A 15,099-nucleotide genomic window follows, 5' to 3' on the forward strand; every position below is an offset into this window, starting at 1 on the left:
AGACTGTCTCTCATAGGCTGTAATGGAAACTGCTTGACACCACTGATACAAGGGTTTCTTGAACTTTATGGCTTATAACTGCCTGTGCTTGCAGTTTCAGGTGGTTCAAATTAATATCAATGGGTAGCAGCATGTTAATTGTGGGCAGGAGAAACAGCCCAAAAAGGCACAACTTGTGTTAGATTTGAGATTTATGGTGTATCTCTATAAAGACCATGAACAATATTTCAATAAGCTCTTTGGACAACTTATTTCGCAAGGTTGCCATTTGAGTAGAACTTTGCCCGATCTGGTCTGGTGATGAGGTTCTTCCCTGACAGGATTTTCGAACCAGCCCGATAAATATCAAGCTTACACAGGATAAGGGTCAAGTGGCTGTTGTTTTTGCCCTACATTATGGGCTAATAAACCTCCTGTTTGGTCTAGAGTTGGCAGGCAGTATTAGTCATTGTGTGGCCAGCTCAAATAAGGGGGTGGCCCTGTTGCTTCAATGCTTGGCTTTTTCAACTTTTCAATAACCACCTTAGTTATTACAACACACCCCCATACAGACCAGTAAAATTGACATCTTTTAAATAAGAAAAAAAAATTGGGGAAGAAGAGAATAGGCAACAAAGATATAGTGCAAGACAAAGAGAACCAGTATAACCGTTCTGAAAATTGGAGATGCTTTACAGGAATAATACCCTATTGCACATTAATTCTTAATGTTTCTAGTAGATGAACAGAACGGCAGAAACAAACAAACAGGAATATTCTATTACCTTCATCAAGGAAAACATTAGTAACAAAGAACTGCTATTGTCTGAAAGTAGGAAATAGCGTGGTTGCTGTTGCCTGTTTGACCTATCTCATTGGCGCTAGTGAAGCCAACTTTGTTTCGTTACAACAAACCAGACTGAAACAATTAGCTGACTTAAATAGATGTATTGGCAAAATAAGGAAGGGATATTGCTGTAGTGACTGTATGTTGGACTTTGGATGTATATGATGTACAATGTATAATGAAATAAACAAAATAAAGGACAAACCACCATCCTACTGTAATGATGACTGATGTAGTTTATTGTTTTCAATTATATCCGCTCTACAATGAAACCAATCTTATGAGCAAATAATTTCTGAAATGTATAGTCTGGAACAAATAATCTATTTTCTGTTGCACTTGCTTCCAACAGGCTGTGATGTAATTGGGCCTGACCCAGCAGGAAATGCACAGAACAATGGGTAGTAAATAAACAAAAATATTATTGCGATCGCATCAATTGTTTAAGTAATTCGGTACACATACATGTATTATTAGTTTATTTTCTCACTAGTACAATAATGTGTTATAGTATTTTCTGCACACAATATAGAGCAAATTATTATTAACATTTATTTCTAAATTGGCAACATATATTGCAGTGCTGTACAATAGACGTATATAGGTGTATATAAAGCCAACAAAAATTGTAATTAAGTAAGGTGGCCATACACCATAAGATTTGCTTGTTTGGTGTGGTCACCAAACGAGCAGATCTTTTCCCCAATTTGGCCACCTAAGATGGGTGATATCGAGCTAATTCTAACTTTTGGCCCTAGGCCAAAATGAGCGAAACTTTCTCCTCATATGCCCACCTAAGGTGGGTGATATTGGGCTAATTTGATAGTTTGGCCCTAGGTCAACTATTCAATTGCAATGATGGGAATAGGAGCCATTGGAGTAAGGACTGCATCAATAACCCCACAGGGAAATTAAGCCTGCCCAATTAACATCTGCCTACATATTAGTCAGACAGGGCAGATAAGATGCCAAATTGGTCTAAATGACCCGAATTTCCAATTTAAATTTGCTTGTGTATGGTCAGAAGCGTTCTCTTGCACAAGTCTTCCTGCTATGGACTGTCATTTTGACATGACGTGAGGCTGAGGTCATTGAGCCTCGAACATAATTACTGTGCAGTGTTTCTCTATTGTCAAAAGGCACTTTTGGCACCTATTATCACTCAAGGAATTATGGACTATTGTAGTATGCCAGCCTCTGGTCATCAGACCATGTTTATCAGACAATGCACCATGATAACCTGGAGTGGAACCAAGCCTTTCCTGATGTCACTGCTGATGTTCACTATAGCTAGTGCTTAATTATTAATATGTATTTAGAAAGCACCAATATTTTCTGCAGCTATGCATAATAAATCAGAGAAAATCACATTAGAAACATCTGAAACATTAGAAACGGTGGGGTTAATTTTCAGCACCATGGGCCAAATTTGCCCATTTGCAGTAACCCATGGTAACCAATCAAACTCTTGTATTCATTGTTTTACCTCCAGCTGGCTGAAAAAAAGCCTATTGCTGTTTTTCAGACTTTCTTTATCCGGTATTACTTTGCAGTTCTACATCTTAGTTTTCTGCCTGCACTATGTAATGCAATTTTTAATTTAAAATGCATCCCCTATTATGTCCTTTTTATGCCCCTGACTAACCCCGAATCACACTCCCTGCTCTGCCCAACATTGCCATTTTCTAAGGAATTTAGTTTTTTTTTTTTCTTTTTTTATGATTACAATGGTGAGGTTAAGCTTTAAGTTGGGTGCAAATTACAGAAGCAGGAGACTGAGCTGTTACTGCAGGTGACTGGGTAAGGTGAGACACAAGAACTCCCAAGAATCTGTGTGGGTTGGCATGTATGATAAAGCTGCATAAAGACACACAGTACTTTGTAAATAAATAATAATTTTATCAGGGTTACAGAGGGCTTTTTAAAATATTTTTCCCAGTTTCAAAATTTTTAGACAAATCTATATATTTATATTGCAAACAAATGTTAAAATGGGCTCTGATCCATTTCACAGCTTGATCCAAAATGCACAATCAGGGAAGATTCAGTATGAACCAACTGCCAACTTATTGATAATCATTAATGGCTCTTTACCAACTGTAGTTTTTCATTTTTAGTTTTTCAGGCACTTCTACTGTCTAATAAAAGATAAATATTATTTTATTAGGCCTAAAAGACAAATATAGATAAACAGAAGATCCATACACAGATCCATACAGTGATGACAGTTCAGAGATTGCCAGTTGCAAGTAGATTATGGGTAAAAATGTTTGCAAATTAAAAAAAAGAGAGAGGTTGAATAATCAAATATCGAAGTTGCTCATTAGCATACAGGGCGCCTTATGAGCTTCAAGCATCATCTCACATGATCTGTATAAAAACCTTTGGCCTCATGCCTTTTTATGGTTATGAAACTCCTCTGTGACCTAAATTATCCTTATATTTTACAAATAGGGTACCTTATTAACCATATAATATCCTTTCCAGTAAGGCAGAATTTATCCTCTACACTAGGCACTTGTTTCAGCTATAGAATCATGTTTTTGTTATAACTGCAGATCCACCGTGTATTAGACCAGATATATAAGACTGTGAACATGCTGCTCAAGTAGTATTTCTGGTTTGGGAGAGGAGTGTCAAGCTTGGGGTTCTAGTGAACATTGAGTGTCAGATTTCGAAACTCTGCAGCTGCAATTTTATGCACTAACGTTGCCAAAATATATTAATTTCTGTCTTGTAGAAAGCATTTAAAATAGCATTAAGAAAAATGTTTACATTGTATTCAGACTTTCTCCTTTTGTTACTAGTTCCGGTGGGTAAAAGCAAGTTATTTTCTGCAGGCTTTCCATTAACTTGCAACTGCTAATCTACTCAACTGCTAGAATGAGACATATATATACTAGACTTACATAGTATTGTGGACATTAGTCTATCTAACATACAGAACCACCCCTATCTATCATCTTTCTCTCTCTCTATTAATCTATCAATCTATTTATCTATATCATAGCTACCAGCTATCCATCTAGCTATATCTACTTATACATCTCTATATGCCTGTCACATAATCTATCAACCTGTCAATATATCTGCTGATAATACTATTTGATTGTATTAATTGTATTAAAAGTATTGAATCTATATCTATCCACTTTTCAATTGTCTAAATATCTATCAGTCTGTCTATTAATCAGTTATATACCAATTCATCTTTCAGTTATCTACCTCCATCATTTGTCTCTAATTGTTTCATATATCCATCTTTCAGTTATATATTATCTATCTATCTATCTATCTATCTGTCACTCATCATCTATCTTTATTTATATGTTCCCATAATATATTCCATATCAACCTAAATGTATCTACTGACAATTCTACTTGCATGATTCATTTTTTTCTCTTTATTCATCTTTTTATCCACCTATTTATCTATTGATCTATCTGTTTAATATGTTTATGTAAACAAACCCCTTTTTTGCTGTTCATGATTTTAATCTCATTTGATATCTAACAAAAATACACATGTAACCTAGGTCCCATGGGGGAGGGTGTACCTGCAACACTGCACAGAAGAGAGACTAAGCATCACATACACTGTAAACTGTTTTTTTTCCCCTATCTGATTTATTATTGCTTAGATCCTTTTCAATCCAACAAAGTCTGAGCCCTAAACTGCTTGTGCAAACAAAGCATAAGTGACATTACAGAGAAAAGAAAACAAGAGAAAGGGGGTCGACAAGGGTCAGAAAAGTGTTAACCCTCCTCTCTGTATCCCCTAGCTCAGTAAATCTGTACATTTCTGAGAACACCTGCATACTTACTAAGCAGTTATTATTAACAGGTATGTGTAAAGCGCCAACATATTCAGCAGCACTGTACAATATATTCAATACATTGAACATACAAAAAAACAACTGATACAGCTGGTACAAGAGGCAAAGGCTGTGTGATATATTTTTGTGCTATATAAATAAATAATGATGATGATTATGTTGATGAAAGGGCTTAAAAATAAAGTTAAAATACAATCTATGCAAAAAAAAAAACAGTAAAAAAGTAACAACAAAGCCATAACACCAGCAGCACCTCTGCAAATTAACATTATCTCTTTTGGTGATATTCATACAGGCTTAAAATATATTTTACACTCGAGAAAGGTGGAAAATTTGGAGTGAAATAAATGGTGTAAATAGAAAGCACCACTGCTTGTAAGCAATGCTTTGCAATGCTTTTCAAAGAAATAATCCATTACAAACAAATAAAATAAAAGTAGCATAATTACAAAGGTGTGTTTTCCAACTCTGGCAATTATGTAACATTTTTCAACATATTATCCCTTTTTAAACACCATAATTTTACACAGTAATGTCAAATTTATTACATGGCTTTTTAAATTGAAATATGCCTGATGTTACATGGCTGATCATGACATTAGAACAGCTTTATAAATATGCATCTTAGGAATGGAAATGTAGGTATTTGTGAGCTGTCTGAAGGCCTATTAGTTTGCTACTTTGTACGAAATTGCTGTGTATGGATTCAACTGTAGCCAGTTTAATTAAATATATTGTTTTTCTACATAGGAATAAAACGTGTTTCCAATCCGCTAAACTCCACCTAAACCAAAACAGAATCCGCGCTGTGGTGTGTTTGCACAGCTCCGACTGCTCCATGATAAGTCGGATAAAAGTGCAGGACACGTACATAGAAAAGACGAAAGAAAAGAAATTAAAACCTTTGCTGAATTGTAATATGATCAGTGGGGGGTAGTAGAGGCGAGAGAGTGAGAGTTACTGCTCTGATTTTTTCCCCCCGCAGATTAAGTGCATAGTAATCTCCTTTGCATCTATTGCTTTCCCCTGAACAAGCAATTATTATAGTATAATTAGACAAACAGCCCAGAATAGGATTCATACACTACTGGCGAACAGTCCTATTGTTCCTGAGGAAAGAGCAGTAGATTGAGCCGCTATGATGAGTAGCCGTATAAATAAGCCCCTGATCTGCGGAGAGATTGCTGGACAGCGCTCTGTCTGTACTTATTCGCCTTAGCGCTGAGTTCTGATCAGATGTAAAGACTGCATGATAAATGAGGGGCAGGGGCAAGCAGAGAGGTGCCGGTATGTAACATACGGAACATTCACAATTAATTAAAATAGCCTTTTGCGCTAATCGTTTGCGAAGATGACGCAATACGTAGGGAAACAGAAAAGCAGTTGGTGTGATCTTGGGATATTATTTCCGAAAGGATTTTTACAAACATTTTGGCTGCCAATTGTAAGGCATGTAGCCACGGCATAATCGCATTATATCCCTGCTGAGAGGTTTTTTTTCTTCCTCCTATAATTTATTGTAATCCTGTAAGAGGCATATGGCTTTATTGACTGGGGTGTTCCCTAGCAGGGAGGTTAGCACACATCACTCCCAGGGCGATCTTTATTGTGAGAAAGGACCTCACACCTATAAATGCAATTTAGCCCCAACACAGGTTCGAATTGTGATTATGCTCTGGAATAAAGGCGACATCGTATGGCTTTTGGTTTGATATGTTACATTTGATATATTACACAATAGTTACCTCTGGAGTGGCTAGTTTGCTAATGGATACAAATAAGACAGAATTTGTTTTAAAAACGGCTATTTATGTAGAAACGTGTATGTAAACGTATGTACATATACACACAATTTCAGCACATATTTGATGTAGGATTGCTGTTTCTTGCTTCCATAGCGCCAGTAAATAAATTGCCTTTACTGAGGGGCTAGAGGGTAGGGTAGGGTAGGATGGGGTAGGGGAGGGGGGAGACAAAGTCGCACTGAAGTAGCTGATCAATTTCCGTTGCAGCAGTGGGAACCTGCTCAGCATTCACTCGCCCGCCACTGGCCTGAACGCTGCCTTTGGGATTAGTGCAATTTGGGCGAATCTACTCCGCCTCATTTGGTTACTAATTGGTTTCTTGTTTTAGAAATCGAAATCTCATTTTGAGGAAATTACAGAGGGAGCGCAGTGAGTCCATTGAGGTAAATCCGCAGGTCGGGGTGTATTTAAATGGAAATGGGTTTGTGCCGCGCAGCGAATGAAAAAGCTCAGTTGTGTACATGCCGTGTAGCTGGGACATATGGCTCTCACAAGCGCAGATACACTGCCTCAGCTGCTGCACGATCACGTGTCTCCCTCTCCATGGCACATACATAGAACAAGGGCTTAGCCGACTCTGTTATACAATGGAATACCATTGAATGGGGTGGAGACTTTCCTTTCAACTTAAATAGCCTAATTAAAGGGCTCTCACACTTTGGTGCGATAGGTCAAGTGCAACAATCATAGTGGTGCCAAAAGGTACAATTTTTGCTCTTCGTAGCTATGTGTTCACACGATAGATATACACATAGGCATGACATATATAGGAATCAAGGTATGGCGCTAATACTTCGTTACGGAAAGCGTCAACAGCGGAGTGAGGGTATCTGTGTTGTAGGAACCGTCCCAGAGCTCTAGTTAAGCTGTTATGTGAGGAAGTTATATATTAACCGCAGGCTGGTCTTTTATTTCCTCCCAAATGTTTTGGCAATTAGACCGTTCAGTTAAGTTTAATAAACAACTATGCAATGAGAATGGCTACTGTCTCTGTAAGAACGGAGTTCTACTCTACAGCTACCAGTGTGTGTGTGCTGGGTGTTATTTCTTTGCATATAACACACACTAGATAATTAGAAAACGCAACATTAGACCTTTTGCAAAAGGAGTAACACAGTAGAATTGTTTGTCTCTATGGTTGACCCGCAACGTAAAATGAAGTCAATTATTAATTATATTGCTTCTCGTTTACCCTTTCCGAGTAAGAAAGGGTAAACGAGAACGAGGTTTGTACCTAAAGAACGTCGAATTGCTATTATTAATGTTACATAAGGTACCTGGCTGTCGCTGCCCACTAGTAATTCCCAGAAACGTTCTCCATGTGCCCGGCTATTTCTGAGCTAAGCAATTGCGCGCCAAATGATTCTGAGGTGGCAGAAGTGGGTGTATAAACGTATACGGTAATTGTTTGGACAAAATAGTCCAATTCAGACAGACTGGAGAAAAGATTAATAGGGAAAGAAAATGAAAGAGAGAAGAGCAGGTTCTGTGAAAGAGTCGGGGATAATAAAAGACTTAAGATAGAGGAGCAAAGTGTAAGACAGATGGCTCAATGAAAAGGAAAGTGTTTGCATAACGCTATTGGGAATCTGTGTGGACTAAGCCTCGTTGTGAGACAGGCCAAATGCAGGTCAATAGGCTTGGGATACCCTCTTCTTTCCAATGCTTAGCATTTCTGGGCCTCTCTCAGTTTACAGCATTCTGAATTTTAAGCATTTTGATGCAAGGTTTTAGCATATAACACGGTAATCTCTGACAGGATAGAAACAATTTTATTTATTTAAGACAGCCTTCTGTAATTTCTGCCACCTAAAGACAAAATCCTAAAATACTTTATATTTAGTTTAGCAACAAAAGGAAAGGAATTTAACACAAACTGGAAATATTATTAGATGCAGATATTCTGAAGTAAAATGTAGGACTGAAAACACAAGAGAGTAATAATGTACCCCCAAGTTGTAAAATAAAAGGATATTATAAGTCACCTTGGAGGTTTATAACCATACAACAGCACAGAGCAGAAGAACAAGTGCTTTTATACAGGTCATGGAGCTCCAATGTGACTTTAATATCTAATATTTTACAACAGGGGGTACACTATTAATTACATTACACAAGGTTTAGGGATTCATGTGAAATAAATTACAACTAAGCACTGATTGTAAGTGATATCACTAAGCACTGTTTATAAGGTTAACAGGTATTCAGGGCTCTTGTGTATTGTATTGTAATATTCTTCACCCACAGCAATAGAAGTAAGGATTCAGAAAGGATGGACATATATCTATATACCGTAGCCATGTTTCAATAGTAAGTGACTGTATAAAGAGAGGTAGTTACAAAGTCTACAGCAGGGAGTTCAGTCTTTTTTTTGTGCTGTGTTTTTCTTGTATGGTATAAACACAGATATGAAGCAGATAAATGTGTCCATAAAAGGATAAGTAATGAAAATATATTCACTTTGCACAAGGTTATATCAAATTCTGGCCTTGAAGCAAACATCTAAATTAAAATCTGATTTGAAAGATGATACCATGTTGGCTTTGGGAGACCATTGCTCGTATATTCAACCTTTAATTGTTTTTTTATTTATATCCTAGAATGTAGCACCAACATATTTATGCAGCAATTTACATATATTGTACAACAATCCCTGGACCAGTGGAGCTTACTATCTAAGGTCCTTATCACATTACTTAGGGTCACTTTTACCAGGAGTCAAGTAACCTGCCTGTATCTGTTAAAGTGTTGGAGAAAACCGGAGTTCAGCTATGTAGAGATGGCGAGAAAATACAAATTTAGGACACCAGTGCTGCAAGGGCTACCCACTGACCGCTGTGCTACCATGCTAGGGTACAGAACAAATGTGTGACATTTCTGGGATCATTTAATACTAACAGTTTTACCCAGAGATAGGACAGAGAGGGTTTATCCCCTGCTAACACCCAAACAAGCTTACATAAACAAAGGAAAGCAAACAAGTACTTTGCAGAGAGGGGATGTTGCATCTGATAAACGCATAAAAAATACCGCTGCAGAGATTGACTTTTAGCACAGAACATTAAAAAATTGGCAACTCAAGATTATACTTCAGATTTTGCTTTTTAAATGCTTCACAGGCCACTTCTTAGCTGCAATATGGTTGCAACTTTAGGCAAAATCTGCATTTGCATAGGTACCCCCATCGTCAACCGCATAATCTAAAAATACTTTAAAATAAAACAAAATTGTTATACCCTGTATTTTAATGAGCTTATAAGGCTATGAAGATATTAGCTTTATATTTCTTGAATTTATTTTATTACTTAAACTTATATAAAAAATATTTCCTTCCTTGTCTTATTTGTGTGCCAATAGATCAACTTTCTCATAGTATTTTTATGTATGACAGGAAAACAGGCATAAAACTCTAATGGTTGTAGTTGCCATTGACTCAAGGGTCCCGGGGAGTCCCCATGGTAATGAGGTAATAGCAGTTAGGTGACCACAGGTATAAAACTAAAAATGTAGTGTGATAAGACTGATTCATAATGTCAGATGTAGAAGGTGAGAATAATAAACTGATGGTTGGTGATAAAGGGAAGACCCTGCATTATAATTTTGTATAGAGGCTCAGTGGCTTAACATTTGTATGAAAGTTGTCCTGTTTGAGCTCTCTGTGGTACTAGACCAGGGACCCCAACCTTTTTTTTTTTTTTTATAAAGGTATAACGTGTTGGTGAGTCACACAAGAATTAAAAATGTTCCTTAAGGATGCAAAATAAGGACTGCGTTGGCTATTTGGAAGCCCCATGTGGACTGCTAGCCTGCAGTAGGCTCTGCTTGGAGTATCCCCATCAGAGGGGGGGGGGGTGTGCAACATGTTGCTCACAAGTCACTGGTTGGGGATCACTGTACTAGACAAACAAGTGATCTTAAGATTTGATTGGTCAGTGTGGCATAAACTTAAACCTTTGGGTATGTATGGCATACAACAGGAATCAAAAACAAATCACGCAGTATCTGTCTGTTCCGGCCACAGGCTAACTGGTTTTATAAACGTCAGGTTATCTAGTGTGTGACACCTTAAAACTGACCACACATTGACCAACATTGCTGCCTCCACACAAACTTTTGGACTCTGGAGTCAATGGAGGGCTTGTCAGCAGAGTTGTATTTCTATATATATATATAGACTTGAAGGTTTGTGAGGGCAACAGCTTTAGAAGGGCTGCCATTGAAAAGTCTGTTCTAAGAATTTACTGAGATTTGGGCAGCCATAAATAGGCCAATTTGGTACTAATCAGCTCATATGCTGAATGGATGGATAGCATACGAGGCCACACTTGTTATGGCCATAATATTATAAACAATCGGGATGCGTCCAGTGGAACTGTTCTTTGATTTTATCTGTCTGTGTGTATGGCCCTGTTAAATCTGTACTTCCTAAGTTTTCGTTCAGAGTATGCTGTAGAAAATCATGTTAGCTTTCATGACTTCTCTTGTTATTGTTATTGGGAGAAGATCCACTTGCTTGGCGACCTTTCCAAGTGAGTAGATCTTACTGTGTATTACCACTTTAAGTTAGAAGATTGCATACATTTTAGATTTGTTTCATTTTTCACCAGGGAGGGGGTATACACTTTCATTTTTTGTTGTTACTGTTCCTTTAAGCTTGTCCCTTAGGCATGAACCAGATGACCCTGCTGCCCGTGTGTCTGGATGCAGCCTTCTTACCCCCTTTTCTGTTTGTGTCTCTGCACAGGACTTGGTGAAGCCTGGGGGCACACTAGCAGGCCTAGCACGTTGGATAATGTTGGCCGGGAACTGGGATCCCACCTTTTACAGGTAAAGTTATAACCTTTCATTAATGATTGAGGATTCAGACCTTTCCTTGAACTTTTAATTATCCCTCTTTGTAATCTTTAACCCTTTACCTTTTTTAATGACACTTTCTGCTGGAAAATGGAAATAGAGTTTCCAGTGAATTGCATACAAGTGCTTTAATTTTCTCACACACAAATAAGAATATTTAGGTAAATATTAAATCAACTATACTTTTGGTACATCATATATCAATAATATCAATATATATAAAATATATTGTTTAAAGCAGCATTCCTGGGAAGACAGACATTTATTTGATTTTATTTCTATAGAAAACTATTTTGGCTTATGCTTTCCTACTGGGTATTTGATGAACAGCTAGTGTCACAATTTATAGTCCTCTAAGGTAAAAGTGGTTTGTCTAGAACTGCTCAATGAGCATCACACTCACTGATCAGAAAACCCTTCATCTACTGTCTAAGGCAGCATTTTGGCTGGTGCTGTGCTTTTATGGAGAACTACAACCATTCAACTAAATGGGACCCATGCTTTTATAGTGGCAGGTGGAACCACTAAATAGGCTTTAAAATGTTTGTTTAGATGTCTGGAATATGCTCATTATGTGTTGTTTTATAAAAGAGGGACATCATTAAAAGCTAGTATCAGGGCACATTACTACTAAAACATGCCATGCACAATTCAGCACCTTATCTGCTCATGTGTGGGCCCTCCCTCTCATCTACCCTGATAGATATCTGGATATAAATTCCAATGGGGCAAGGATTGCATCAGTTCATTGATGCAATGCTCTCCCAGGTGTCCAAACAATTGGATCATCCCTCACCAAGCAAACGTATCTTAATTGTGTCACCAGCAGGGGGTTAGCTGGGCCATCTCCCAATGCTCACTTAGGCTCCTGTAGTGGTGGGCTCCAAATAACCTTGCAGGCATGGTCACACCCCTAATCTGCCCTGGCCACTCCTCAATTACACCAAACCCCACCCCACCCAACACAGAGAAACAAAAATGTACAATTTTTATGGTTTTATGTCTGCTTTCAGGTTTAGCTAGCATTTCAGTAGATTAGCCAGGTGTTTTTATTGAAATAAAATGTGGGCTCTTTAATGGGACCTGTATGCTACCCCGGCAGTTTCACAACAGTTCACACTTCCAGTCATGTACTTTGAAGAATTAACACCTTCATCAATGAGAATCTTGGTACCATTGTGATTGGATCATACCTTCTTACACCTGTCAGTTTCAGCTAACACCTAACTGAACAAGTTCAATGGAACTATTGTGATTGGATGTCTGTGACTGTACTACCATCAAGAGTTTAAATACCAGGGAATTCCCTACCAGTCATTTGAACTGAAGAAGCCACTCGGATGAGTGGTGAAACGTTTTGAAGAAAAAACTCAGAAAAGTCCAGTTGTTTTAGACTTAATTCTACTAGATACTGTATACTAAAAGGTTAATCATTATTTGGTTTGGGCATACACCTTGGTGTGTTTAAGCACATGTTGATTGTTATTCATTTTTCTTTACCTTATCAATAATATCTCATGAAATATATATTAATAATAATACGTTTAGAATCTGCATGTAGTTATTGTATACATTATGTTTTTTACTTATGGGTAAAGCTTGATAGATAGAGGATAAATAGATATAGCAATTCCTTTCAGTACAGCAATGGAGTTTAGCTTGTAAGCATTGTTTTTAAAAAAAGAGTACATTGTATTGTTTACATGTCCATAAAAAAGCCTTACTCCTTTTTCATGATACAGGTTACTTAATCATGGCTATGATTAAATGCCCTGTAGCACAAAATGTTTTTTTTATGGACATGTAAACTTTAATAACGATAGGTTTATCATCATAATTGAGCCTGTCAATGGTGGAGTCATTGAGTGCCTGCTCATTTTTGTATATATGGTGTAATCCACTCACTATGGCTGTAAGTTTGGGGCTTGGCCTTCAAACCCAATGTTTCTACTGGTGAGTCTACAGATCTATGGGGTTATCGTTTTTCTCTAACCTTATGCTGTATTGCTATTTATATTGTTAGGTGGATCGGGGTCTCTCCCACTAATTGTTACTTTTTAGTACATAATAGATTCTCTTTTATCACGGATCTGTAGTTGTTGCAAGTAAGAAAACTACAGTTGCTGAGATGAAGTGTGACACATTTCCAAGAAGGTTGGCAGCTAAAAGAGGCAGACAATTTTCTCTGCTAATTGTGCCTCACTCTAAATGTCAGATGCTATGTGGTAAAAAATATTAATACACAATCATTGAGCAATAAACACCCTTCCTGATTCTTCTTTTCCGTTTGCCTCACTCACAATGCTGAGCCTAGTTAATAGTCTTTTAGGCTATTGCTGAAATAATACAGCTTATGTAATGTAGTATAATATAGTATAAGGGCATTACTCACATGGCAGCAGCCAGAACTTGAGAAGGTGCCACGAGTTGATCTTTATATTGCTTTAAAATGTGGGTTGCCATCCCAAGATCCTGTTCTCTTTGTAGTCCTTCAATCACTTGAAGGCAGCAAAAAACAACTGTCTAATGAGACTGCCTGACTAAACATACTCTTCTACCAGGTTTTAGTCTTTCCCCACTGGTGTATGGAAAGCTACAAATCTAATTTTGTGGTGTATTGTCTTGGCTTAAGCAGTATTGTTAGCTATTAAAGGTGACACAGACAGATAAGGGTATTTATAATGTTTTCTGATGTTGGCAAATTATTAGGTATATGTGTTATACTGACACATTTAAGTTACAATTTATAGTATAGTATATATCGTAATTTATAGTAATTTGATGAATTTTCATGTCTATATAAATTTGTGCATGTGTTTAACTATGATCTATTCAATTGTACATTTCTGCAAAATATGTTTATAAATATGTGCTAATAATATACCCAAGATTTGTAACAGTTGAATATGTGTTTTATCTACATCTATCTATCTATCTATCTATCTATCTATCTATCTATCTATCGATCTATCTATCTATCTATCATCTATCTATCTATCTATATCTACTGTATGTTTGTTTAGGTAAAGACATAAATAAAATATTTACTTTCTTTCCTCACTTCCTTACCAATATATCAATATTGTAATGTAATATCCAGTAGTTGTTTTGGTTTTGTTTTTAGGCAAATCTGTATCAAATCTCCTGTTGTTAGTTATATGAGCTATTTATCAAACATCACCTTGGTAAGAAACCATAAAATTTGTGTAATGTAGAATTGTGCATTGCTGAAATGTAGAGGCCCTGTCCCTGCTGGGGCAGACACGGACCATCCCAGTGCAGCAAGTGCTAAGCTGCAATATATAAAACAATAAGAGATTAAATACAAACCCCATGCAGCTCTTCCTGCCTCTGTCATGTTTGATTGGAAAACTAGAAGTACAAAGTAGTAGAAAATGGATATGTGGCCACCTAAGCGCATTCACAATGTAAATCTTATTTAAATGGCCTCACTGTGGGAATACAGATAAATAAACCCAATAGCAGATTATTTCTCACTGCAACCTGTTCTTCCTTCTTCTTACTTAGACCCTAGATGGATTCATCTTTGTGGTGGCCCCCGATGGGAAAATCATGTACATCTCAGAAACAGCTTCTGTCCATCTGGGCTTATCACAGGTATGCGAAAGAGGTTATTAGTGCATAGACAATAACTCGCACTAGCAGGTGTGACTAAGGAAATACATTACTACCGGGCAGATAAACAGGTGGATCAGCTGATGACATTCATCCTGTGCTGTGCTTTATCTTGCTTTCTTATCCTTTGATACCTCAGTGT

The 15,099-nt window shown here is 37.3% G+C and overlaps 1 protein-coding gene across 3 annotated transcripts in view; it reads left to right on the forward strand.

The window, feature by feature from the left end:
• sim1 (SIM bHLH transcription factor 1) overlaps window positions 1-15,099 on the forward strand; it is a 44,460-nt gene that overhangs the window by 9,023 nt on the left and 20,338 nt on the right. The window contains exons 1-3 of one of the 3 annotated variants that reach the window (XM_002932141.5): window positions 5,856-5,949; window positions 11,212-11,294; window positions 14,850-14,939. In XM_002932141.5, the coding sequence (XP_002932187.2) occupies window positions 5,919-5,949; window positions 11,212-11,294; window positions 14,850-14,939 (204 nt within the window). In that variant the 5' untranslated portion in view covers window positions 5,856-5,918. Of the gene's footprint in view, window positions 1-5,855; window positions 5,950-6,633; window positions 6,851-11,211; window positions 11,295-14,849; window positions 14,940-15,099 lie in introns of those variants that run through there. The other 2 variants (XM_004914546.4, XM_004914545.4) reach the window with 2 other exon arrangements.

Source organism: Xenopus tropicalis, chromosome 5, assembly GCF_000004195.4.
Source record: "Xenopus tropicalis strain Nigerian chromosome 5, UCB_Xtro_10.0, whole genome shotgun sequence".
Taxonomy (NCBI): domain Eukaryota; kingdom Metazoa; phylum Chordata; class Amphibia; order Anura; family Pipidae; genus Xenopus; species Xenopus tropicalis.